At 40.2% G+C, this 25,404-nt stretch overlaps 1 protein-coding gene across 6 annotated transcripts in view; it reads left to right on the plus strand.

Annotated features, from left to right (window-relative positions):
- Window positions 1–872: 872 nt before the first annotated feature.
- Window positions 873–25,404, plus strand: part of pdlim5b (PDZ and LIM domain 5b) — a 47,578-nt gene continuing 23,046 nt past the window's right edge. For 3 of the 6 annotated variants that reach the window (XM_074618099.1, XM_074618103.1, XM_074618104.1), the window contains exons 1-3: window positions 873–1,022; window positions 6,925–7,030; window positions 19,787–19,938. In XM_074618099.1, the coding sequence (XP_074474200.1) occupies window positions 6,932–7,030; window positions 19,787–19,938 (251 nt within the window). In that variant the 5' untranslated portion in view covers window positions 873–1,022; window positions 6,925–6,931. The remainder of the gene's footprint in view (window positions 1,023–6,924; window positions 7,031–19,786; window positions 19,939–25,404) is intronic. The other 3 variants (XM_074618100.1, XM_074618101.1, XM_074618102.1) reach the window with 3 other exon arrangements.

The following is a 25,404-nucleotide window of genomic DNA, read 5'->3' on the forward strand; positions in this document are numbered from 1 at the left end:
TCAAAGGTTTTTGATACCAAATCACAGCATGGCTTTTCTATGGTGTTCCTCAAGGTCCTGGGGTCTTAATGTGGTATTTTGGAGGGATTATTGATCATCTTTATCAGTTCTCGATGGTTAAATTTAGCACCAAATCTGTGTAACAAATGGTATCAACCCCAAAATTATTGCAACAACTTATGAGACATAATAGAGCATGGGGATGACCATCATATACTTCGATCATAATGTTCAAAGCTCTTATACACTTTTACAATTTATTTTAAATCATTAATAAATGTTTATTTCTGATTTATAACTAGAACAACTTGACTTTCAGATGATGTACACCACTTTTATGTGACATCTACTGTTGACCTGCTATCTCCCCCTAAACACCCCCTGTAAAAAAAAGAAGACAAAAACTGGTCTATTGTGGGTCTCAGACAGTTAAATAATACTTTTAAATACTAATGTATTGGGGTTTCCTTTTGTTTTATATATTTACACATAATAAGGAACCATCAATGCAATAGGCTATGAAATCTACACAGGACGATGAGGTAGGTTGTTAGATTAGTTACATAATAACTGCAGATAAATCCTCTCTGAACAGCTGGGAGGGGTTATCAACTTTCAGATCACGTTGTGATTTAGTCTTTTTTTTACATAATGTGTCTGGGTATCATTTACCTCAGGAGGGCTAATTGCTTGCATGTTAGTAGTCCTACAACAAAAGCACAACTTCAGGGTGTTCTCTTTCCTCCAACTCACCTGTTCCTGTCCCACGGTCTCTGTCTGACATGCCCATGCCTGCCTGCCTGCCTGCCTGCCTGCCTGCTGTGTGTGTGTGTGTGTGTGTGTGTGTGTGTGTGTGTGTGTGTGAGAGCCCTCCTACCGGCAGCCAGATGAGGATGGGGCTGGCTTTATATGCGGAAGTTTCAGTTCCGCTCAGACACAGTTCACTTCGAAACTGAGACCAGACGGACTAAAGTCCCGCTTCTCTCTCTCTCTGCACACCAGACCCGGCTTCACAAGGCAAGGTGAGTACTGTACACTATATCTGATTTAATGTTTCCATTAAATGACACACAGGTGGAAGTCACTGCTCGTGTTACTGCTGTTATTTCACCGCTTTACGTGCCGGCTACAAAAGTTGCAATTAAAAGAAGCGCATAGAAATATGTTGTTAGTCTGTAACTTTACAAACAAATAAAACACTGCTCCTAACAGAGTTACACTTACTGACAGGTTGTCGGATAAAGTGCACTAACCATGTCTGACATATGTTTTATGTCACACCCACTGAAGACACATTAAGCTTCAGTTTCCGTGAGAAAAAGATAATAGTGCTGGATTTCACAGACGCTAATGTGCGGTCCCTAAAGTAAACACACTATTGAGGACGACCTGGGGAGTTATGACGCTGTTCCCATGACTACAACTGTTATGATAGGTTATTACCCTTTTAGAAGATCTATTTATGTAATTTACACACTGAGGTAAAGACACTTTAGTGAATTAAAAGTATGCATTTGAAAGTAGTAGACATGCTGCTGTACTGAATGTAAGAGAATGTGTTACAGAGGTTGCTTAGTTTAGACCAAACATGTGTAATCAGCCAGTGTACAAAAAGTGTCCCATAAAGTCAGGTTGGAACAAGTTGTCCCACTGACACTGGGTACGCCGAGGGTGTTGAACACTACATGTTACTGTCGGAAACAGATTTTTTGTTTTTTGTTTTAATACAGTGTTGTCTAACAAAAAAAAAGATATGATTTGGCTATTTGACAAATCATAATGTAATAACTAGGTGCAGTACATTGTGAACACATACTCCTCCGTGAGTCAACATGTCCTGCAATGATGTCACCAGGCAACATTGTGTCCTAAAGCATTGTGAAATGAGCATGACGTCTGAAACTCTGAAGAGGCAAATCACCAAAACTCAGAGACATAACCCAATACCTAAAGATTACTTGAAGGAAACAGCTGTATTTTTTGACTCATGCAGTGGAAAGGGCACGGAGGTCAGACTTACATTTGACCCCGTTGACCTGTTTGATTCCCAATTAAGAAAGTTTTTCTTCAATTCAACCATGACTTGAAAGTTTCCCCAAATTTGAACCCAAATATCTCCCAAAAAGCCTGCATGTTCCTAATTCCCAATTGGCACGTCTTATTTAACTGTAAATTCAACAACATTTCAGACTATTTGGATAATTTACCCACTAATTAGATCAAGCAAGTTAAAATAACATCTACAAGAACGTATACATGTCTGAGACAGCAGATAACTTGGTCAGCAAGTCCTGTTTGTGCTGGTGCTGACAGGATTGTATTTTAATCTTGTTTTTGGTGTGAACGTGCTGAAACATTAAGCACAATAAAACACCATTATGACAGGAACTTGAAAGATAAGGCCCGTAGAGTGGAAAATAACCAGGATTAAGCTGCAGAAGGGGTTGATGTGAGTGCTGCTGCTGATAAAACTGCTTGTGCAGCGCTCAACTGTTTTCTCCGTGTTTGGGAACACTGAAAGGTGTGTCTGCTCGTGTCTATGCATGATATCATTAGAGATTGCAAAACAAGCAGGGGCATGAGATGAGCCTAATGCTTGTTCTGTTCATATTTGGAAAAGAAATGCTACTGATATGTGGGTATGACTTGAGCGTGATCTGAACTTTATGTAGCTTTGAACGAGATGTCCCAGTTGGCTGTGAAATCTAATACTGAAGGAATCTGTTGTGAACAACAGACAGAGCTATTCAATGCTATGTATTCCTCAAGGGTTGTTTTAACAATGGGAGCATGACTTCGATCCATGACTTTTGGCTCAAAGATCTTTGAATAAAACTTACAGTAATTTTCGTCCATTGTGTCTTGTGACACCCCAGAAAATTAAATGATGCCTCAATTGAAATGGTAAACAAAGCTTGCAACAGGGTCATTGAGTTCCTTATATTGAGGTTAGAGGACTTCAACTGCTGTCATGACTTTGTTTCTAAAGCATTGTTGGTGGATTTAGCTTCATTAGGTTGCAGCAAAGAAGGATATGCTTTTGTATTTGATGAGTTTAAAGAGAATGGGTTGAATTTATTGGTGACAAATATGGACAATACATTAAGTCAGGCTCATAAACTGTATATAAGAAATGGACAGAAGTCACCATGACGTCACCCATTGGTTTGTGGACTGCCGTTTTGAAGCCTGGAGTTCAGCATTTTGGCTGTAGCCATGTTGGGTTTTTTTTGCAACCAGAAGTGACCCAAGAGGGTGGAGCTAAGGACAACTGAACGCTGAATAAGACATTTTTAGGCAACCGAAATGTGACACTTAACTTTCATGAACTGAAAACACACTGTGAAAGTTGTGTAATTGTAAGACGAAAACACGGACAACACCCAGACCGGACAATGCTGTGGTAGCGACCTGTCAATCACAAGGTAGCCACGCCCTAAAGCATCCCCTGCTTTATGGTCTATTTGACTCTAAATTGGACCATAATTTACTAAATGAACATCATGCTGTATTGAAGAAGACTTGAAACTAGCGATTGAGACCATAAACTCATGTTTCCAATGTTTACTGAGGTAATAAATCAAGTGAGAAGTAGGCTCATTTTCTCACAGACTTCTATACAATCAGACTTCTTTTTGTAACCAGAGGAATCGCCCCCTGCTGGCTGTTAGAAAGAATGCGAGTTTAAGGCACTTCAGCATTTGACTTAACTTTTCAGATCGCGGAGTTGCCTACTGGTCAGGCTTTGGTCACCTTGAAGAGGGAGACAGCTGTCTTTATTTTGTTGTTGTCTTATTATAGACCTGCATATTCTGCATGCGTGCACGTGTGTTTAGTTTGATTGGGTTGAAGTGTGTTGTACGTATAAATATAGAGCTCTGTGCCTTCCAGGTATTCAATTCTTCCCTATCACTTTCACACCACATGGTTTTATTTCTATCTCCCCACCTCCCCACACCCTTTCGTTGCTCCTCTGCTGACTTCTTTTAAGTTCCCGTTCGCCTCCAGGCGAGATGACAGTGTGTAGGTAGGCCGACCCTCTGATTTGATGCGTGTGTTGTACAATTGACCAGGTGATGGGCTGCAGCAGGTGGTGCTGCGTCCCTGAGGGAATTTGTGAAGGCAACATGACTTACAACCTCAAAATGACATGCCTCTAGCATGACAAGGCATTATTATTCATGAAATACTCACCAGGGAACTATGTTTTCTCTGCACTGCCCAGCGCACAAATGTGTGAATATGTCTTTTTTTCAGGCATTGAAACGTTTAATTGCTTAGTTTAAGAAGTCACATTCACATGTTCTTCCAGCTGTAGTCGTGAAATCCTCTTCACCAAAGCCAGAAATAAAAGAGCATCTATACCTTTAGAACTTTTAGAAGAATCAGAACTATAAGTCTTTCTCTGGTTCTCGGTTTCTCTCAACAGTAAATTCTGATAACCGCTAACAATGCACCCGTCTGTTCAGAGTTAGACTCAGCTTTGCTTCTACATTTCCCCCCTTTTCCATATAATTGCAATGCACTGTATGTGACTGACATATAATGCTTGCGGGTTACCCTTTGATGCCATGTTTTCATGTCAACATGCACCCTTCCTGTTGGGCAGGGCAAAGGTGACATATTTCCACATGATGTGTGGTTTTTCTGAACTTGTGCACAGAGGCGCTCACAGACAGATTCACTACAGCCTGTTAGCTGAATATACTCATGCCAGACTCCAGTCAATTATTCTGCAAATACGCTATACCAATAATTTCCTCAATCATTAACCTAATAAATGTAACATTGCACTAAATTTTAACATGTGACTGCACTTAACCTCGGTCTTGTTTCCATTAAATAGCTTGCAGCTTCAATTTTTCAGGGGGAAAAGGAATGCATGACAGTGAAACTCAATAGTGCATGAAATGTTTCACTGCACCAAATAGTCTTCGCTGTGTCTCAACTTTTGGAACTGTCCATTTGATTTGAATGCACACATGTATAATCAGGATATGGTATTTGTATCCATCCATGAGGTAATGTAGATGATGGTGCATTTAGCTATTGGAATACTGTACAGGGCAAACGTGCTCTCCAGTGAAATGTTGAGTTGGCAGCTGAGTTCTATCAATTCTCCTTCGACCATCCAGGGTGTGTCTGGCCTTTATTCGGACCCTATATAGGCCCAGCAGCACCACAGCTGCCTGAGGAAAGGCCAGGTCTCACTCATATGTTAGGAATAAAAGGGGTTTTAGCAGGATTTGAATGCTTAGGCGATATTTTATATCAAGGTTTCAATCTCTTAATCATCATTTCTTTACCCCAGGAATGAGAGGGATGATACAGGTACTGGCCTGTTCAGTAGATCACGTCTTACTGGGAAGATGAATACCAAAAATTTGTAAGGACAATATGATCTAATCTACAATAGACTGGCATACAGTATCTCTCCATAATACCAGTTTATGTTTTAATATAGTTTACCTCAGCCTGGGTACCTTTTGTCTGAACATATTTTTGACAAGCAGTGGGTTCAGTGAGAGGACACTGACCTCATAGGTCCAAAGTGCAGCTCCAGAGTCATTGATCTGAGATTCTTTTGTGGTAAACAAAGGATAGTCATAAATATATGCATACGCAGTCATAACATAAATATCCCTGATTTTTCCTTCTTTCTTTTTTTTTAACTACTGTGGCTTATTGCAAGCCCCATTTCCAATTCACTAGGGGATGTGCATTAGGACTGAACAATTTAAAAAATATATTTAATTGAGATTATTTTGACTGATATTGCGATATGATTTGCGATATTGGAGGGAATGATAAGTTTTGCATCGTCATTCTCATTTTCATTGAAAAACTTCAAATTATTATGGTGTGATTTTTGCAGGGGATCTGTACAAATCAAAGATGTAGTCTTAAGTCTGTAGAATATGATGTGTAGGCCAGGACATCTCTGCAGTACGACAATATTTATTTGGTATTTTCTGAAACACATTTTGCCTTTAACAAATATTCCGCCTCCTGCGATTTGAAAGTTGAAATAGGCCATATTGCGACGTCGATACAATTTTGATTAACTGTTCAGCCCTAATGTGCATCAACAGCATTTGATGCTTTTGCTCCTAAAATGTTTTTGTTTTTTTTAAATTACCAGAATGCTTATAGACAATAGGTGAAAGCTTTTATTTTCTATTTTTGTCAAACGACTGTGCTATAGTGGAGTAATCCATTCTGAAGTGTGCATCTAAGAATTGTAGCGCTCTCTCATCAGGCATCTCTCTGACCTCTGGTTGCATATTAAATCCAGGAATGCACACCTCATTATAGGTTATCTCTTACGTCTTTGTTTGCCAGTCCAGCGTACCTGTTCACTAGCACTAGAGAGGGTATATATGATATATTACATTATTATCCCCATTGTAAACGGCATTGCCTAGGACTAGGGAGCCTGCACTAAAGCTGTCAGCAGAAAGCTCTGAGCTTCAGAGGCGGACTATTGATAGACTGTTGAATTCAGATAGTGTCAATGGGATCAAGTTTAAGCTAGCTATAAAGCTTTGACAGCAGCACAGTAACAGGTATGGTGAGATGTTATTGGACGACAAAAAGAAAAAGAATGAATATACTTTACTGTGTTTTAAGAAGATAGTTTTCCGAGCACACAGTGATAGGAGAAAAACTAGACTCATCAGAGGAATGCTTCTGGGTTTAGCAGAATGCGGTTTCTCTCTCTTGAAAATAGTAATCTTTTCTAAATGCCAGTTGGCTGCGCAACAATTATAAATGATGTGATCCTCTTTTTCCTGTTATTCTCTTCCTGTCCTTTTGACTCTCTGATATTGATTCTGTCAGTGTGGAGTCTGTCTTTTGGTGGATTATATGGTAACTCGGGTTCATGCGCAATCAAGTGTAAAAAATCTCTTCTTCTGTCTCTAGGTGAATCATGAGCAGCAGCTACAATGTCTCCCTGGCTGGCCCTGCACCCTGGGGCTTCAGACTGCAAGGAGGGAAGGACTTCTGTCTGCCTCTCACCATCTCACGGGTGAGTGGACACCCACCCACACACACACACACACACACACACACACACACACACACACACACAACATTCATGTACCCTTCACTCCATGACAGTCACCTCCGAGGAATGCTGTTCATGCTCACTGTGCCATTTGCCCAGTCGGTGATGAAAGTGCGTGTCCCATTCATCTCCTGTGTGACACTCTTTGCTGGATTTAGACACCTCTTCTAACAGATCACGGCCTCTGTCGCTCAGTTCACTCCCGGTCATGACCAACCTTATGACTAATTGTCATAACAATGTTACATAACTGAACCGTAACCACAGCATCCGTGGTGATTCAAGGTGATGGTTGTTTACGGCTCCTGTCATTTTGGTCATTCAAATGAGGTATGGTGCTAAGCGTCCTGGCCTTTTCTCCCTATAGCGTTAGTCTTGATGTAAAGCGCAGGAGGCTATGTATACTGGGTCTGCAATGGAAACCTCAGAACCTGTCCTTTAACGGCCCATCTGAGTGAAACTCTAAGACACAGTGGTTCTGTAATAACTATTTGGGCCACATAAAGTCAAACTGGGATTTGGCTCTGGCTGACCTGGTCCTGTTGAGCCCTCAGCGGGGAGAAGGACTGCTGGACTGATTGAAAAACAGGCCTGTAGTGTTTATGAGACAGGTCCAGCCTCAGCCTATACATAGTCACACTGTTTATGTTCATAGTGTGAGGGCCTTCTGTGCAAATCACTGTGATTGTTGCATAAAATACAAGAAGTCTGCAGCGCAGCTTACTATTAGTCGGTCTAGTAGCAGTCTTTTTTCAACCCAAGGGTGTCTGAAGTGTCTCAATTATACGAGCATTGCTTCTTGTCAAACAGGATTAAAAGTAGGCAGCCGTGTCCTCTACCAGTGAGGTCTGTGCTTCGCGGCAGAATGAACAGTGTTATTCAGTTCACGCTGCTTCCTGTTATGTAATTGTAATCTCCTTGTCATGGCCAAGGTCAGTGACTCTGTTTATTTGTTGCTGGCCGGATCAGTTACAGACATTTGAAAGTGTTGCATGAAGAGGAGGAGTGTCTTTTTCTCAAGTGGAAACATAGCCGTAGAGCATGAAAATACCAGCGTGGCTATTTTTATGCCTCGCCACTGTGATAATAATGGAATGAAGGACATTATGTTGTCATAGTGGCATGTAGCTGTCAGCAGACATCTTGTCATCATATCTCAAAAACAATACACGTAAGAAGCAGCTCCGCACTTGTCACCTGATTAGATGTTGGAGCACTGTTTATAAATAAGAATATATAAAAATAGAAAACCTCCAAGCCTTTCCAGAGAGGAAGAGGAAAAGAAAATCAGCATCAAATTGGCCATTTTGCCTCGGTTTCCCTTTCAATTTTGCCATTGGCCATTGAAAAAGACAGATATATAGATATATGTGGATGTATAGCTATTTTATTTGCTATGAATCAAATTCGTTAGTCTCTTTGTGGGTTTTTTATTTTCTTTTTTAAATTATTATTATTTATTGTAAAATAGGAGTGCATCCGAAGCACTCTCAATGTGAATTAAAAATCCTTTATTAATCCTTTATTTAAGTCTTCATCAAGGTACCATAAATTATTTTTCTATTTCATGTATTATTTATTTATGTTTCACTTATTCCTTTTCTATTATGCAAAACTGTAATGGATAATATGATTTCACTGAGAATAAAGATAAAGTAAAAAACAAAACAAAAAAAAAACCCTCAAGAACCACATCCGCTCAAAATTCCCCTCCACTCCGCTTCTAACAGCACAATGTAGTTTCACTTGGCATTCTTGAGGGCGTGCAAACACAAGAGTGCACTGACCCTAATTGCACACAGCATTTTTACTATTTAGACTTGAATATGTACTTGTATCTTCATGAAAGGTAAGACGTGAAGTGATGACACTGTTTCTTCAGCTGATATTTTGCACTATGCAACCCACACTGTATAGAAACCCACAGGAAAAATGAAGAGCAGATGGGCTCCTTACCCCTGACTGTGGTATTTGTAGGGATTTACCATGTCATGTTTTTTACTAGAGAGTTTAAAATAAAATGAGACAGGTGAGTTCAGAAAGTTGTAAAAAGAAAAAGCCTGACAGAAGCCTTGAATCTGTTAAAATCACAAAGGCCTGTAATGTGGTGGTTTTGATGTTGGCGGGTAGAGCTACTCCATTGACCACAGAAGTGTTGAATACACCTCCTGTGTCCAGCAACAGCCCTGGTGTTGAGTCATCCGTGGTCTGCAGCATGCCACAGTACTGCTGGGCCAGACAACATGACCCTCATAGCTTTTCATTATATCACAATGTTGGTTAGTGTCATTCCTGTGACATATTTTCATCCCAGCGCGTGACCAGCGAATGACACCACAAATGGCTCCGATTTCTACGCCAGGAATAAGTCTCCCTTTTGTGTGTTTATCTTCCAAATCCTAATGTCGCAGAAGGCACAGCGAATGTGGGACATGTGCTCTTTATGTCGTAGTAAAGTTGAAAAGTTTATCCATACATTTCCTTCTGTTAGATGTCATATCTATCACTACTCAGTAATCTGTAATGATTATTGTATCTGTAATCTAAGTGAAAGGAGTAACAGCATTTACAAAGGGAGGAGTAAGTGAGTAGATGTTGATGTGTGCTTGTAGATTTGTACGATTAGAGTAGAGGTGTTGTAAATGAATGTTTTTAGTGTCTGGTGACTGTTCTCTGTGTAGACTGGACATGCACATGGAAATAAGCTTATTGCTAAATCTGGCACAAATCATCTTTTCTCATTTTCAGATTAATGTGCGTGGTCCTTGTTTAATTAAGACTAATATACTGTATATGGAAACATCTGCCAACAGTTTAGCTATTACTTCAGTTCATTCATTAGAGTGATGATAAAAGTGTGTAGATCCCAGGCCTATTTTAGGGTTCACTGGAGCTAAATAGACTGAATTTGCAGTAAAGTATATGCCTCCCATTTATGTCGCTTAGATGGATGCGATTGCCGTGGAATAATGATGTAATGACTCTACATATGCTTACCATATGTAACTGATCCAAAGATTACAGTACCGTATATATAAACCTGGTTGCTTACAAGACAACCACAGCCTGTTAGCTTGACGCCCCTTTTTTCAGGAATATTTGGCTTTGGCCTAGTTATGACACTGAATCAAAGTATGAGATGGAGTACATAACATAAGTCATATGTATCGTGTGATATTGCGATGGGATGTTTGTTAGAGCTGAGGTCGCCTAATAATGTAAGGATGACCTAAGGAGGAAGGGCCCAGTTATGTACAGTGTGTGCTCTTTCCGTCATCATCTGCAGTTACTCCAGCTCCTTTTTAGGCATTTCTTGACAGGCTTCCTCGTGGGAAAGACTCACACTCAAAATTCAATTCTGTTTGCATTGCTTATGAAACATTGGAAATAACACTGGAGTGAATCAAATCTATTTACACACAGTAAATTGTGTTTTGACTTGATAAACAGTTTGGTCTTAAATTCCTTAGACTGTTATTCTAAAAACACATTATGTTAGAAAAGTTTATCAGAACTAAAACTGAAGTAATGATAGGTTACTAAAGGTCAGCTGGTGGTCAGCACAGAGAAATGTTCCTCTTTTTTTTTCTCACCATTGACCCCTAACTTCCTCCTCTTGTCTTTCGATTGTTGTTTTAGTGGCATGCGATACTTTGAGTGAACATTATACAAGCTAAGTTTAGCTCTGTGTTTGCAGTAGGCTCTGAACTTCCAGATATACACCACTATTATGTGTTAATATGGTGAGGCTACTTTCACTCTCAAAGAAGAGGAATGTGATGGTGTGATGTTTCTGGGCAACCAGGATCAACATTAGGGGTAATAGGTATTCTTTGTGCATTCATTTTAAGAGAAGAGGAGCCAATAGAGGCGGACAGCCCCACATTGGGTAGCTGGCAAATATTATTAGCTCAATAAATAATAACATTGTTATATCTGCCAAGTATATGTTTTAGGGCGGTCAATCGATTCAAATATTTAATCGCATGATTGTCCATAGTTAATCGCAAATGAATCGCACATTTTTTACCTGTTCAAAATGTACCTTAAAGGGAGATTTGTCAAGTATCTAATACTCTTATCAACATGGGAGCGGGCAAATATGCTGCTTTATGCAAATGTATGTATATATTTTTTTCTTGGAAATCAATTAACAACACAAAACAATTACAAATATTGTCTAGAAACCCTCACAGGTACTGCATTTAGTATAAACTAATATGCTCAAATCATAACATGGCAAACTCCAAGCCCAACAGGCAACAACAGCTGTAAGTGTGCTGACTTGACTATGACTTGCCCCAAACTGCATGTGATTATCATAAAGTGGGCATGTCTGTAAAGGTGAGACTCGTGGGTACCCATAGAAGCCATTTTCATTCACATATCTGGAGGTCAAAGGTCAAGGGACCCCTTTGAAAATGGCCATGACAGTTTTTCCTCGCCAAAATTTAGCTTAAGTTTGGAGCGTTATTTAACCTCCTAAGCGACGAGCTAGTATGAATTGGTCGGTACCAATGGATTCCTTCATTTTCTTAGGTTTCATATGATACCAGTATCTTCACTCTAGCACGCGTTAACTTTGCCTGCCCTAAGTGAACCAAACCTTCTTGAGCTATGTTCTTTGGGTTTCCAATGAGAAACCGAGACAGCTGTTGTTCTTTTAATTCGGTTTGAAACACCCTTCGCATGCGTTCTTTGATCGGACTGTAAACATATCTTTTCCTCACCAGTCATTCACTCTGTCGCTTTACATCCAGCATGTGCTAAAACTTGAAAGGCTGACCAAAACTGCACTTTAATTCCCTCTTTGCACACAAGTGCCACCGAGCTGGATTTGTAGTGAGGATGTTGTTTACTCTGTATGCATTGGGAACACTCAGCATTTAACAGCTCAAAAACATACTGTAGTGTTTCTGACACCTCATCGTGCATTTACTACTGGTGCTTCAAATGTTTTCTTAAGTCATTCATTCTTAAAACCATCCACATGCAAACCATTTGGATGTGGTTTGACTGAATTGGCTTTACAGTGTGGTTATTCTAATAGTAAGAAAGGATTAAGGGTTGAGTCTCAGATATTACGACAGTATGTGACAGCAAGTGCTAAAGTGCAAGTAATAGAATCGCTGCCATTAGAGGAAATCTGCCTGTTGTATTTTTGCCATTGATTTACATTAAATTCAGAAAGAAGTGTGTACCGTGTAGCTCATTGGATAAAGAACAATCTGTCTGAAAGTGAGCCGTAACTTTCGGTTCAGCTCAGATCCAGGGAAGAAAATAAAACCAAGCAGTGAAAAACTCCCCTGGTATTTCAGGAAACTATTGCGACAGATAACTTGTGGTCCGTGCTGCATAGCTGTCAAACAGTTTGTCTGTATTTTGATCCGTCTCTCGTATTAAAGTCTCTTGAGGATTTTTTACATGGAAATTCAACAGAAACCAGTTAAGTCTATCCCCAATTTCACAGACTCGTGAATATACGCTTCACAGGGCATATCTGTGATTCTACGCAGGGTCGTAAAGATGTGTTCAGGTTACATATGGGTTTAGTAGAAAACAGTTATCTGCAGTGTGTTTGATCCCAGTATGATCTCCCTGGTGTCTGTCTAGAGTTGTCTTGAGGGCATCTGCTTTCAATCTCCCTAATGCTATATGGCAGAGCTATAAAGAATAACCAAGCTGTCACTTGATTTTGATTTAGGTTCTTCACACTTTTTCCTTTTTTGTTTTGATGAAAGCTATTGTAAGGAACAATAAACTTTTTTCTTAGAGTGAGAAGAGAGAGGAATGAGAAACTTCAATTCAAAGACACAATGAGCCGCTGCACGCGATCTGTCTTCATGGTTGCAGCTTGGACCACAACCTACAATTGGCGCTGTGCTTTAAAGGTGCAGTGTGTAGGATTTGGTGGCATGTAGTGGTGAGGTTGCAGATTGACACCAACTGAAACTTCTCCCGCGTGCCAAGCGTGTTTGGTTTGTCTGTTCTGGGCTACTGTAGAAACATGGCCGCCAGCTCCGTGAAGAGGACCCACTCCGTATGTAGACATAAACGCCTCATTCTAAGATAACAAAAACACAACCATTCTTATTATCAGGTGATTATACACTAAAGAAAACATATATTATTAATATTATTCCAACTTCTGCCAATAGATCCCCCTAAATGCTACACACTGTTCCTTTAAAGTTGGATTAAAGACATCATCAACAGTGATCTTGTGCAATCACGCAAAATATGTGTGAAAGGGATACTCTCATTTATCCAGTTGTATGCTCATTACTTCACAAACACATGCATCTTTGCTAAAACCTTACGATACAATACACTTTGGACTCACACGTACGAGTAGCGTGCCTGCTCAAGCGTGAGACCGCTTATACGGAAGTGTTTTAAACAGTGAGGTTTTAGCAAAGATGCATGTGTTTGGGAAGTAGAGAGCATATGACTGGATAAATGAGACTTGGATTATACTGTACGAGTTGTGTGAGAGTTTGTAAACTTATGTTTTGTAGTTGTTAAATGTGGACCCCGTTTACTTCAATTCATCAAGACTTTTCTCCATTTTTTATTCTTTATTCACCGTGGAGACATTTGAGAAAGCTTCTATTCAAGAATTCAAGGTAATACGGGGCGAGTAATTGATTGTCATTTTGTGAGTGAAGTATTCCTTTAATATTCCAGTCACTCACTTATGTTATTACCTTTGTTAAACCTGTGTTGTCATAGCTTAAAAAGTCGAGAGACTGTATATTCTGCTAATAGGGTAGTGGTCTTTTTCTGTCAGTCCAGTCGTTAATACATTATACAGCCAGGACATTTTACCACTTAACAATCATTATGCCGTTTGGCTGAATCCAAAAAAGCCCTATTTAAACCCCCAATGAGAGTTGAATGAATCATGGATGGAGGTGGAAACCAGCACTTGCACTTGGCTGCAGCCCCACCACGACTAAAAGCTTTTTCATCTCATCTGTCTCAGCAGCGCTAGTCAGCCGGGCTCGTTTCTGACCCGACTAAAGAGCATTCAGTGTTCAGTGAGGGGTTGGTACCGCTTTGTGTTGTTTTGTTTGCGTTGTCATGGCGATTTGACCAAGAGCTTGTACGTAGGTCTGCTTGGCATCTAGCGTTTTTCCAGCAGCCTGATTGATGTAGTGAGAGACGGGGGTCAAACCATGACAACCGCGGGTCTACCTCTGTTCAAGTGGCCTTAATTGTGATGTTTGGCTCGGAGTACTTGCTATTTGGTCCCCTCCCAACTGCTGTATTCCACCTACTTCTCATCTCTCCTCCTCTTTGAATAGTTTGTGCAAGGTGTTGCAGGTGTCCAAGCGTAAAAGAGAAGGCTTCTCCAGACAATAAACTGTACTTTATGGCTTGTGCTTGTGTTAACCCAGCAGGTTGCTGTGCGCTGTAAAGTTCTCCTCACAGATTCATTCCAGAGGTTTTGCAGGGTAAACTATTTCTTTTTTGATGAGCTTTACAGGTTGAATGGGTGCAGTGAGTCGATCTGCTTTAGCCTTGTGTGTTTGTGATGACCTCATGTTAGGCCCAAGTCTTTTCCATATAAGGTCCTCAATCTTAGACACAGACATGACATGCATCTCAAAGGCCTTCAGCCTTCACCACAAGACGCTTCCTGTAACATGACTTCTCAAAAGTGAGTAGACCACACAGCCCTCTTCCTTACTCCCTAATTTCACTGAAGGCAGGAAGTTACACCAGCATGGAGGATGATGAGTATCCCACTAGTGCTGAAGTGTTACCTTAAATGTCTTTTCTTTGGAAATGAAGATGTTTGACGAAACACTGTGAATCAGTGGTTTCAAAATACAGCATGATCTGAAGAATTCCAGTATATTAGTAGGGACGTCACAGTGAGAACATTTCCCCACTGGCTAATAAACTTGTGACAACACTGGTGTTACCGTTTACACCAGACATTTTACAAGAAAAGATGACGGTCAAAATCTGTGGAGTGCTTACTTTGATCTTTAACATTGGATGGCTAGGTGTCTGGTCTACCCGGCGCCGCTGCGCCACACACACTGGCTGTAACCTCTCCAGTTCTCTTTATGCATCCATGTAACCGCTCCGTCTTCCACATGGCGATTACCTCATTAACGTTATGGTTCCCTTATAGCATTGGGTTTAAATCCAAAATATTGCCAAACAGGCCCTTTCGCTTTTCGCTTTGATACCAAATTTTCCACCATCGTCTTGTCTATCAACTCTCTCTCATCCCATGTGTGTGTGAAATCTGACTCCTGCTACTCTGTGCTGAGACTCCACTTTCACTTTCAGTTTGTAGCGTCTATCATTCAACTATGTGTTGATGACACAGCACTGATACATGAAAATGAACTTAATGGTTTTATTTCTATAGAAAAAGCAAAGCGACGGTGGGCAAGTATTGTAATCGCTGTATGCCAGAGCACCGTGTAAAGCCTATATATTAGGAGTTTTGGCAGCAGCCTACTCCACTGAACAGAGACTATCTCTGGACCTCTCCAGAGATGTATGACCTCCAGTGCCTCTGTAGAGATAGATCTCTGGGGAGGCACTGGAGGTCATACATTTAGCCGGATCAACTACTTAGCAAAGCTGCTTTCTCTCCAAAACAGAATCTCTGACTCTTATAGAATCCTTTATTTTTCTTCATGACTTTTATTGCCTTATTGTAGATAAGTTGATCACAGAGTAAACATCTAAATCTTCTTTGGAATGAACCAGATGTATGTTATTTTATTGCTTTTATGACTGTATTTGATTATGGCTGTATAACAGATTGATTGAAGACACATGGAAGCAATAGACTGTTAATTTGTCTAGGCTTCTGCTCCACTTCTTGTGTTTTTATAGTTAAGTCTGGTACAAAATCCCTCTCAATTCCTCTTTTTTTTACAATTTTGTGAAGATGGAGTTCTTCCACTAAGACATTTATACTAGTGATAAATTAAGGATCTTTTCAGCTCGTAATATCTTAATCTCCAGTATCCTATAGGATTTGCCATAAGCCTTCAGATAGATCTGCCAAGTGTTGTGCAATATGCTGCATTCAAGCGACGTTTAGTTGGAGCACAGGAACATGTGTAGCTTGGAAGAGCTAGTCATTACCGGTAACTGCACAGCAGTAAAATCAGCAGTGTGGAGAGGACCACAGCAGCCACACCATTATGTGGCTGGAATCCCATTCATGTAAACGCAGTTGGAAAGACACTTCATTCATTTGGAGACGTCCTTCTCATCTGCCAAACTAACATAAAGACCTAGCCATCAGCCTTTTTACTGTTTAAATTAAACGTTTTGAGTTGTGTGAAACGGCCTTGGATGACTTTTTCCCGTTGATTTAAAAATAGCAACTTGTGTTTTTTACAAACTATGATTAAGTGCACGGATTACATAATGTGACGTGGGTCGACGATGTATTCTGTAAAAGCATCTTGCTGAAACATCCTGTTCTCTCTTGAGAGAGAGAGTAGAACAGCCAAACGTTCCACTTCATTACTTATCTGCTCTCCGTCACGAGCTCTTCAGACCTCTCTTGATTTATATTTATAGCCAGCGGATGCCAGGGATTCCTACTGTAACATCTATTTGTTTTGTGTCCATGTGAGAAAAGAACGTGTTTGAGTGAAAGAATTCACAAAGTGCTCTCTGTTCACCGCAGACTGCGGCATTAAACGTCGTTAACCACATATAAAAAAACACATATTTTGAGATTCTTCTCCTCTCTTTGCGTCTTGAAATAGCGTTTGAGGAGTTGCCATATATAGAGCTGTATAGTATTGTCTTTTCTCACATCCCTACAAGGAGAGATCTCCTTTTCACTCTCTCTCTCTTCCTCTTTAACACACAGAGAGGGAGAGATTGAGAGAGAGAGAGAAGACATTAAACAATCCTGCAGCTTTTTCTTTTCCTGCCGTTGACCTCTGGAGTAGTCTAGTAGAGTAAAGCAGAGCCAGCAGATGTCAGTGATCTCTGAAGAGTGCTTAAACTCTCTTTATTGGCCGCTGCACTATAGGTTTCCAGGACGCTGGTATGCATACATCAGCCCCGGCTATGCATTCTACACTTCCCGCTACTGCTCTACTTGATAATGACACAAGGAAAAGCACAGCTCCAGAGAAAAATGTGTCGGCCACTGCCGCCGCCTCTGTCACTTCCTCATTCTTTCTCCCCCCCCTTCCCTCCCCCCTCTTTTCCCCTATTTTATTATGAGGGTTAACACAATGGCACATTCTTTATGTCTCGTCGGCTCCTTTTTTTTTTTTTTAAACCAAAGAGGAAGTCTTTTTAGAGTTATCTAACCTGAATGCATTCTTTAGCGGTGGCGGGAATATGTTGTTTTGTTTTTTATCTAAATCAGAGCTGGTTCATGTAAATAACTCTCAAGTGTGTGTGACTGAAAAGTGGAAGGTCTTTTGCATGCATTTATTATTCATTCATAGAACTGTATGGTACTGTAGATGGCAGTGGGGGGAGCATTTAACTACTTTTTGAACCTTTTAAGCTCCAGTTTTATATTCAACACTCAAGAGTTGACAGGTAAAATCACTTTCCTCCCATCATGCTTCACACCCTCTTCATTATACTCTTTTGTCTCTCAACACATCCATAGATCTCAGCTGAGCCGTCACTTTATGTACATGTGTGTGTGCTTCCTGTGTCTCTATTTTAAGCATATAGCAGTTTTTTCCACACTGCTGAGAGATGACCTAGAGATAATATGATCCTATAACAAAGGATAAAATAATACTGTAAGTACAGTACACAGCGTTCCTTTTTTTGTTCCTGCTTGATTGTAGCTTACGGGGTTTTGGGTGTGCTCAGTGATTGATGAGGTATGCACAGCCCTTTTACATAATCGCTGGGCGATCACCACACCTGGTATAGAGAGTCATCCCATCGTCATAGTTTTATTATGTTATACTTCTCGTGTGTGAAATGCGAGTCTCAGCGTTGTGGAAAGGGATAGAAGAAGTGATGAACCTCAACCCTCACGCTACTCCCTGGTAGACAGACAGTTGTAGAGCTTTAAGCTTTTAAACTCTTGGTACTATAGTTGGAGTCAAAGCTACGAAAGCATTGAATGGTTCTACACTTCCCATATTAAAAGTAATAAGCTTTTCCTCAATATTCCTTTACTTTGGAGAATACATAACATTTTTTACACTTTCCTCATATCACAGGTCTAATTTACAACATATATAGCATTTGAAATACAGAAATCCCAGTTTTACATCGAAGGTACTCCATAAAAAGGCTAAAAACGTGTGATCAGTAGGGATATGTATTGGCAAGAATCTGGCATTACGATACGTATCATGATACAGGGGTTACGATTCAATACATGGCGATAATGTAAGTAAGGCGATATATTGCGATTTTTTAAATCTAATTTTAGGAAACTGTTATAGTATAAAGAACACACCACCATATGTATAAAATATATGAGTAAAAAAAGTTGCCTTTTTTATGCAATCAGAACAGTGGCATCTGCATTTTACTTATCACAGTCCCTGTAAAATCCAACATCATAGCGCTACTTTGAGATGGCACATACACTGAGAGGACACAGAATCTATACAGTATCACAAAACATACTATCACAATATTTTTTTCAATACTTTCTTACACCCCGAGTGGTCAGACAAAAATGTTACTGATTGGGAGGCTGGGTCAAGACAAGAGGTGGAGCCAAATACACTAAGCTCCCAAAGGAAAACCTGGGCACTAGCACCTTTCAACACACAATAACAGATAACAGAAACACACAGCACAGAAAACCCTGGAGTGGCTTCAAGTCTCTGACTGTCCTGGAGAGATCCACTGAAAGCAGGGGATGTGGTCTAGGGCTGGGTGATACTTCAATATGATAATTTATCTTCTTTCAATGGAATCATATCGTGCAATTACATCGTTTAAAGTCGTAATAACAAGCACATACCAACTCAAACTTCCCAGAAAATCTAAATTGATAAGGATTCTGCTTATGGGAATATCCCAGAGTAGTTAAATCAAACTATTATCTTATCTGATTCATCGTTTTACTGATTACTAGTATTTGTTTGCATGCATGTAAACACAGTAGATGTTTTTCCCTATTATTTCACTTGAAACAGTTATGTTCAATTTGCATAAAAGTTCTTAATTAAATGATAAAATACTTTTCATTTGTCAAGTATTTAATTCACACGGGTTTACAAAAATAGACTTTGCCATATGCAATTTCATATAGACAATTTATTTATTGAATTACCAGAAAACAGTTTTTGATTTTTAACAATGTACTTGTATCCTGATGTGTGATATGTCGGTAACTTAAATATACAGCACATACTCAAACTTTAGAAACCATTTTGATAGTGTGAGTCAGCATTTCGACTTGTTTTGGTGGATGTAGAATCCTGTCCCATGGATATTGTGATGATGCCTATCTCATCCGACAACAGTTACATAAGACAGGAAACGGAAAGGAGAGCACAGCTTGGTGATTACAAGAAATAAATCCTCAAAATGTGCACAACATCTTGTAGTTAAATGCCTCTCCCTTATTCAAACTGCACATGCCTGAAACCCGGAATTTCCGACGGTTAACTGCGCAATTTTAAATAAAGAACAAGAGGTGGAGTTGATGTGACTAAACGCTCTTTGTTGGTGCAATTATGTCAATTATGAGCTTCTTTTTCTTTCATTTGTGTGTCATTACAGCTGACTGATGGAGGCAAGGCAGCAAAAGCCAAGATGAGTGTTGGAGACATCATTCAGTCCATTAATGGCATTTCCACAGATGGCATGAATCACCTCGAGGCCCAGAACAAGATTAAGGCCTGCACAGGCAACCTCAGCCTCACTATGCAGAGGTAACAGTTGCACACATGAGCATGCACACATGAGCACACACTTTCTACAACGTAATCTATGGATTTCCTCGCTCAGCAATGGAATGCATACTTTGTTGATTTTGCCTGCCAGTGTGTATTTAAGCCTGTTTGAAGAACTTGTACAGAGCCAAGAGAGTGTCTGTATTGTATGTCTGTGAAGCTACTTTTCACAGGATAGTGAACAGACAAACAACAAGATCTGTTATTGGCAATAGGAAACTTGATTGGTTTATTTGTGCTTTTTATTATTTGAAACAGATGAACTCCATTTGTGCTAATTTAAAACAGCTCAGTGTTTCTGCCACAGTAGATGCTGTGTCCCTGAGGTCCTACAGGATGTTTGGGAACATTGAGAAGACTGAATTAAGCTTTCTTGCACGGTTCATGTATCTTGTCATCTTCATTATAATTTGATCACATTGGCCAGCAAGCAATGCTGTGGCAGCGACAGGGTAGCCACGCCCTAAATCAACCCCTGCTTTATGGTCTATTTGACTCTAAATGGGACCATAATTTACTAAATGAACATCATGCTGTATTGAAGAAGACTTGAAACTAGCGATTGAGACCATAAACTCATGTTTACAATGTTTGCTGAGGTAATAAATCAAGTGAGAAGTAGGCTCATTTTCTCACAGACTTCTATACAATCAGACTTCTTTTTGCAACCAGAGGAGTCGCCCCCTGCTGGCTAGTTGAAAGAATGCAAGTTTAAGGCACTTCCGCATCGGCATGAGTGTAGCATCACTTTTCAGACTTTATTAAACACATTTAATGCAAATCAATAGAATTGAAAGTTAAGTTCCAGTTACACCGTGGGCACAATATCTGGTCCTTGGATCTCCAGTAAGAACATGTGATTAGATACTTCATCAGAAAGTGAAGCATAACAATACTGCACAACACACACACATATTTTTATTACAAACAAGTTCTTAATTAATGGTTTACACATGTCCTGCCTGGTGTATTGCACATGATCTGTAAAGGTCCTCCTCAGATCAGTTTTGGTTGGGTCATGCTGAGTTCATCAACTGATCCTCTGCTTCTCCCATCAGACAAAAGGAAGAAGAATCTGGTATTCCAGGGCTCTTGAGTATATTAAAGCCGTATCGCTCAGAGCACTTAATATAGCCCTCCGTTAAGCTTTAATATATGCTTCACAGAAAAGAAAACAGGGATTCAACTGAGGTTGCCATTAAATTTGTCCACCAAGGAAAAGTTTCAGTCCAAGCAACTTTTATCGTCCATGTACAGGAAGGTCAAGTTTCACTCTTACAATGCCTTGAGTTGGTTTTGCAGAAGAAGAAATAGCTCAAACATACCACTACTTTACACAGGCAGCACTGCATGCCCCAAGATCAGTTCACTCAGCTCATGGAATGAGCTGTGCATTTCTTGAAGGAGATCAATCAAAAAAGAATAAAGAGCGATCCCTTCCAACAAATCTTAGCCAAACATCTTCTGCAGCCAAGCGTAAAGAGGAGTAACTTTAGCGTCGGACACAAACAAATGGAGGCGAAGCACGCACACTCTCCGAGCTGTAAAACATGTTGACAAAAAAACTCAAAGACCGGTTTGCATGTCCTGTCATTCCATCACCACATGAAAGCAGAAAGGAGCCTCTGCGCTCTAATCGTGGGAAAATAGTCCTAAAATAGCGCTCATCCACAGCTGTATGTAATCTACTGTGGGTAATGGCTGCACAATGAAACATCAAACACGCTGGTCTCACAGGACATGTAAACTACAACCAAAATCACCCAAGAAACAACAAAGGTTTCCTCGTTACAAATGATATGTGATTGTAGTTTGCTCCATTTCTGGCTGCATTTTTTTAGAGGATGGTTTGCATGCGGTTGATGTTGCATGTCCTTAACCAGTGACACAGAAAGAAGGAGAAAAAAAACACTTTACTGTTTTAGTATGGCTTAATTTAGATCACTATTGTCTTCTAAAGTAGCTATAGCTCAGTATAATATATGTATATTAGTTCTGTGGGAACACTATTTAACTAGAATAATTCTCTCTGACATGCACCACTTTCTCCATCCATGTTCTCACGTTTGATTTATGGTGTTGATGATCACTGATAAGATTATTCTTATCATAATAACAACATTCCAAGAGTGCCAAGAGATGATTAATGTGACTACAGCTTAGTGCCAATATGTCACTTTGTCATAGTTCACATTCTTTGGGCAGTTCCCTAAAACGACTCTTTCAGGCGTGTAACAACAACACTACAGCCCTCCATGTATTTACCTTTTTAGCCTATTTATTTAAAAAAAGATAGAGATATAAAAACAGAACATGTATATCATTTCTATACACACTAATGTGCCCAGCTCTATGCATGAATTCACTATCAAGGGCTTGATAATGAAGTCTCTCTATGCTTTATTCACACTGGAATCACACATTTATGGCAAAAATTTAACATTACATACATAAAATACAAGTGGTTATCTTATTTCCAATAGCTAGAAATGCTGTAATATACAAAAAAAGCATCCAATTACCATCATCTAAGTCAGTGCCTGAAACAGGTTGTGTACTCACAGGAACTGAGAACTGGCACTTCTGATTTTTGTCCACGAGTACCCTTACTTCTTACTGCGTACCATCACCTCCTGGTGGGTCATGGTCTAGGTGTGCAACCCGAAACACCCGCGGCGTAACTGTGTCTCTGTGTAAACACATCGCAGGCTTAATGCTGAGAAAACAGTGCTTTTGATATTCTTATTCATTATTTTGAGTTGGTTTTATTGTAGCATATATGCAATATTATATTTGTGTACAATTTGATTTGTATCAAAAGCTACGCAAAAAAGCTTTTATTAACCAAATATACATTTCTGTACAAACTGTGGAAATGTATGTTGTACGTAGGCCTAATATACAATATGTAATGAAAATAAACATAACATTTGAATTGGGATATATTACCAGGTATAAACATAAAGACACATGCGATAATCATGTCATGCAACTGCTGAATTTGGGTACTGGCACCTGTTTTAGTCCAATTCAGGCACTGATCTAAGTATTACTACCATGCAGTCTTTCAGTATATTGTCTAGCCAAAAAGGCACTCACAGTCATTGATGTCAATATGTTTAAGTTATTTCCTGGTTGCTATAGAAGGGAAACATTTTTTTCAGAGAGGAAATGGACTCGGGGTTTGAAAGTACTCTCCCCATCCTGTCATCAACTGTCAAGATGAGTCTGAGTGTGCAGAGGGCTGCCATGTGTTTTGTGACCGAGGGAGAAAACAAGTTTTCCTTTCCAAGATTGTGGTCTCAGGAAAACGTGTCTAAACAGCGTCTGACAGCTTAGCTCGCTAAGTTTGGCTAACACCATAGTTTCCATGACCAGACTGGTTTCAGTTTGGGAGTGGGTTCCACTTCACCAACAACCACCACATGCAGTCCTACGCACATTTACCTCAGCAGCTCCACGTAGGTTGCATACAGTACAGTTTGTTCTAAGCTTGTGACAGTGATTTTATCAAATCATGTTTTCCGATCGCCCGTCCTTTTAATATTCGTATTTGCAATTGATATGACCTGTGAATTTTAGGAGTACTTTTTGTTCTACCATCCTGGATATCCTGTTGCTGAGCAGCTCGCAGTCAGTCCCACCATGCGGGCGGCTGTGGGAAGTAGCCTTAGGAAAGTATGATAATTGATGTTTATTCGTTGTCATTGAAATATGCAGCGCAGCGCAATGAAAGCCCACTCCCCAGAGGTTGTGGTGGCTGCACCTGGTTCCAAAACCTCAAAGATAATACGTATCAACACAGCTAGCTCTGCGATCCCACCGTCTTCTGATGTTTTACACAAGAATTTGTGTCAGCTCCCGCAGCACGAGAGCGTTTCGTTCAGATTTAGTGTGTTTTCCACTTTATGTGCTTCAGACTCATGCTGTTTGTGGGGAAATGGGACAGCTTGAAGCTTTTGGAAAGTGTTTACTATTGTATCAATCCATCAGGTGAAATGCTGCCTGACAGAACAGATCATTAACTGAATGTTCCTTCACTGGATGAACGGAGGAAATGACATACATCAACTTTCGAGATATCCTCTTTCTCTTCTTTTGATTACATAACCTCCTTTCTTTTACGTTTTGATTTAAAACTGCAATCTTATTTTAAACCTACATGGACTGTCCCGCGTACACACACACAGTGCTGTAGCTGCAGTATAGGATACAGATGTTTGGCCACTTACTAAACACAAGTCAGCAAGGCGGCTGTGGGTTTAATCTACAAGATATTCTCATATACATGGCCAATGTACACCCAACGAGTCTTATGGAATGGCTATAATGGGGTGAAGTAAAGGACAATCCAATACAGCCCAGAGCCCCCACTGACTCCTGGCTGCCTAAGCCAGATGTGGTGTGGTGGTCGGAAGAAAAGTAAGAAAGGATGGGATCTTGTTATTGCATCGCTTGGACCTGCATTAAAAAGATATATTAACTCGAGTGGCAGTTTATTCTGTGGTGGTTTGCTGCAGCTAGAGGTCTGACCTCGAGGAGAACTCACTTAAATTCTTTATTCATCGATCTGGTCTTGATGCAGGTTTGATTGCTAAATGCAATTGCATTCGTCTAGCCTGTGGTTAACCTTTATTCCAGTATTTGCTTGCCAAGACGAGCACACGTGACCAGAGAGCCCACGACAAGGCACATGAATGGTATGAATGCCCCTCCGTCACTGTGATGCATGTGATGGCTGATATGTCCAGTGCACATAGGGTTCCTCCTCGACACGTGTACAGACACGGGCAGGTATCCAGGCAACTGACAGCAGCAACAGGCTGCCCAGTTACATGGTAATAAACTCTGGAAATAGCCGTCCCGTATCTGTCATTGTTAGCGCTGTCACGGCTTTAAATCTCTGCCCCTTTCTTTTAAAACCATCTGTTCTGGCTCTTTCTAATGAAATGTCCTCACAAGCTCTACTTAAAGGCACGAAAATTCCCTCCTCCGGGATGCTCATTCTCGGTGAAATATGAGGGAGCAGTAATGACAGGAGGGGCCATGTGCCAGACACAAGCTGTGAGTTTTGCCACCGAGCGGATAGGCTGGCTGCACAGAAAAACACAACAACAGACAGAAAAGTTATTTTCCACATCGCTCTGTTGGAGTTTTTGTTTTGCTTTCCTATGTTTTTTTTCCTCTTTCCTTGTTTTCCTTCTTCTCCATGCTTTGGCTCACATTTTCATGCAGCGGTACATGTGAGAAAACAGTGTGTTTGCCAGGTCTCCCACTGAGTTTTAACATCTATCACACGAGAGGGCAGGTCTTGTTCAGCAAGGTTTTGGAATAATGTAACCTGCGCATGACATTGCTGTAATGATAGCGTGTGAATTCTGTATTATCTGTACCAAATTCTGTCTCCCAGCCTGCTTTCATATAATGAGGGAACAAAACTATGTT

The sequence above is a fragment of the Sebastes fasciatus genome, chromosome 19 (genome assembly GCF_043250625.1).
Source record: "Sebastes fasciatus isolate fSebFas1 chromosome 19, fSebFas1.pri, whole genome shotgun sequence".
Classification (NCBI taxonomy): Eukaryota; Metazoa; Chordata; class Actinopteri; order Perciformes; family Sebastidae; genus Sebastes; species Sebastes fasciatus.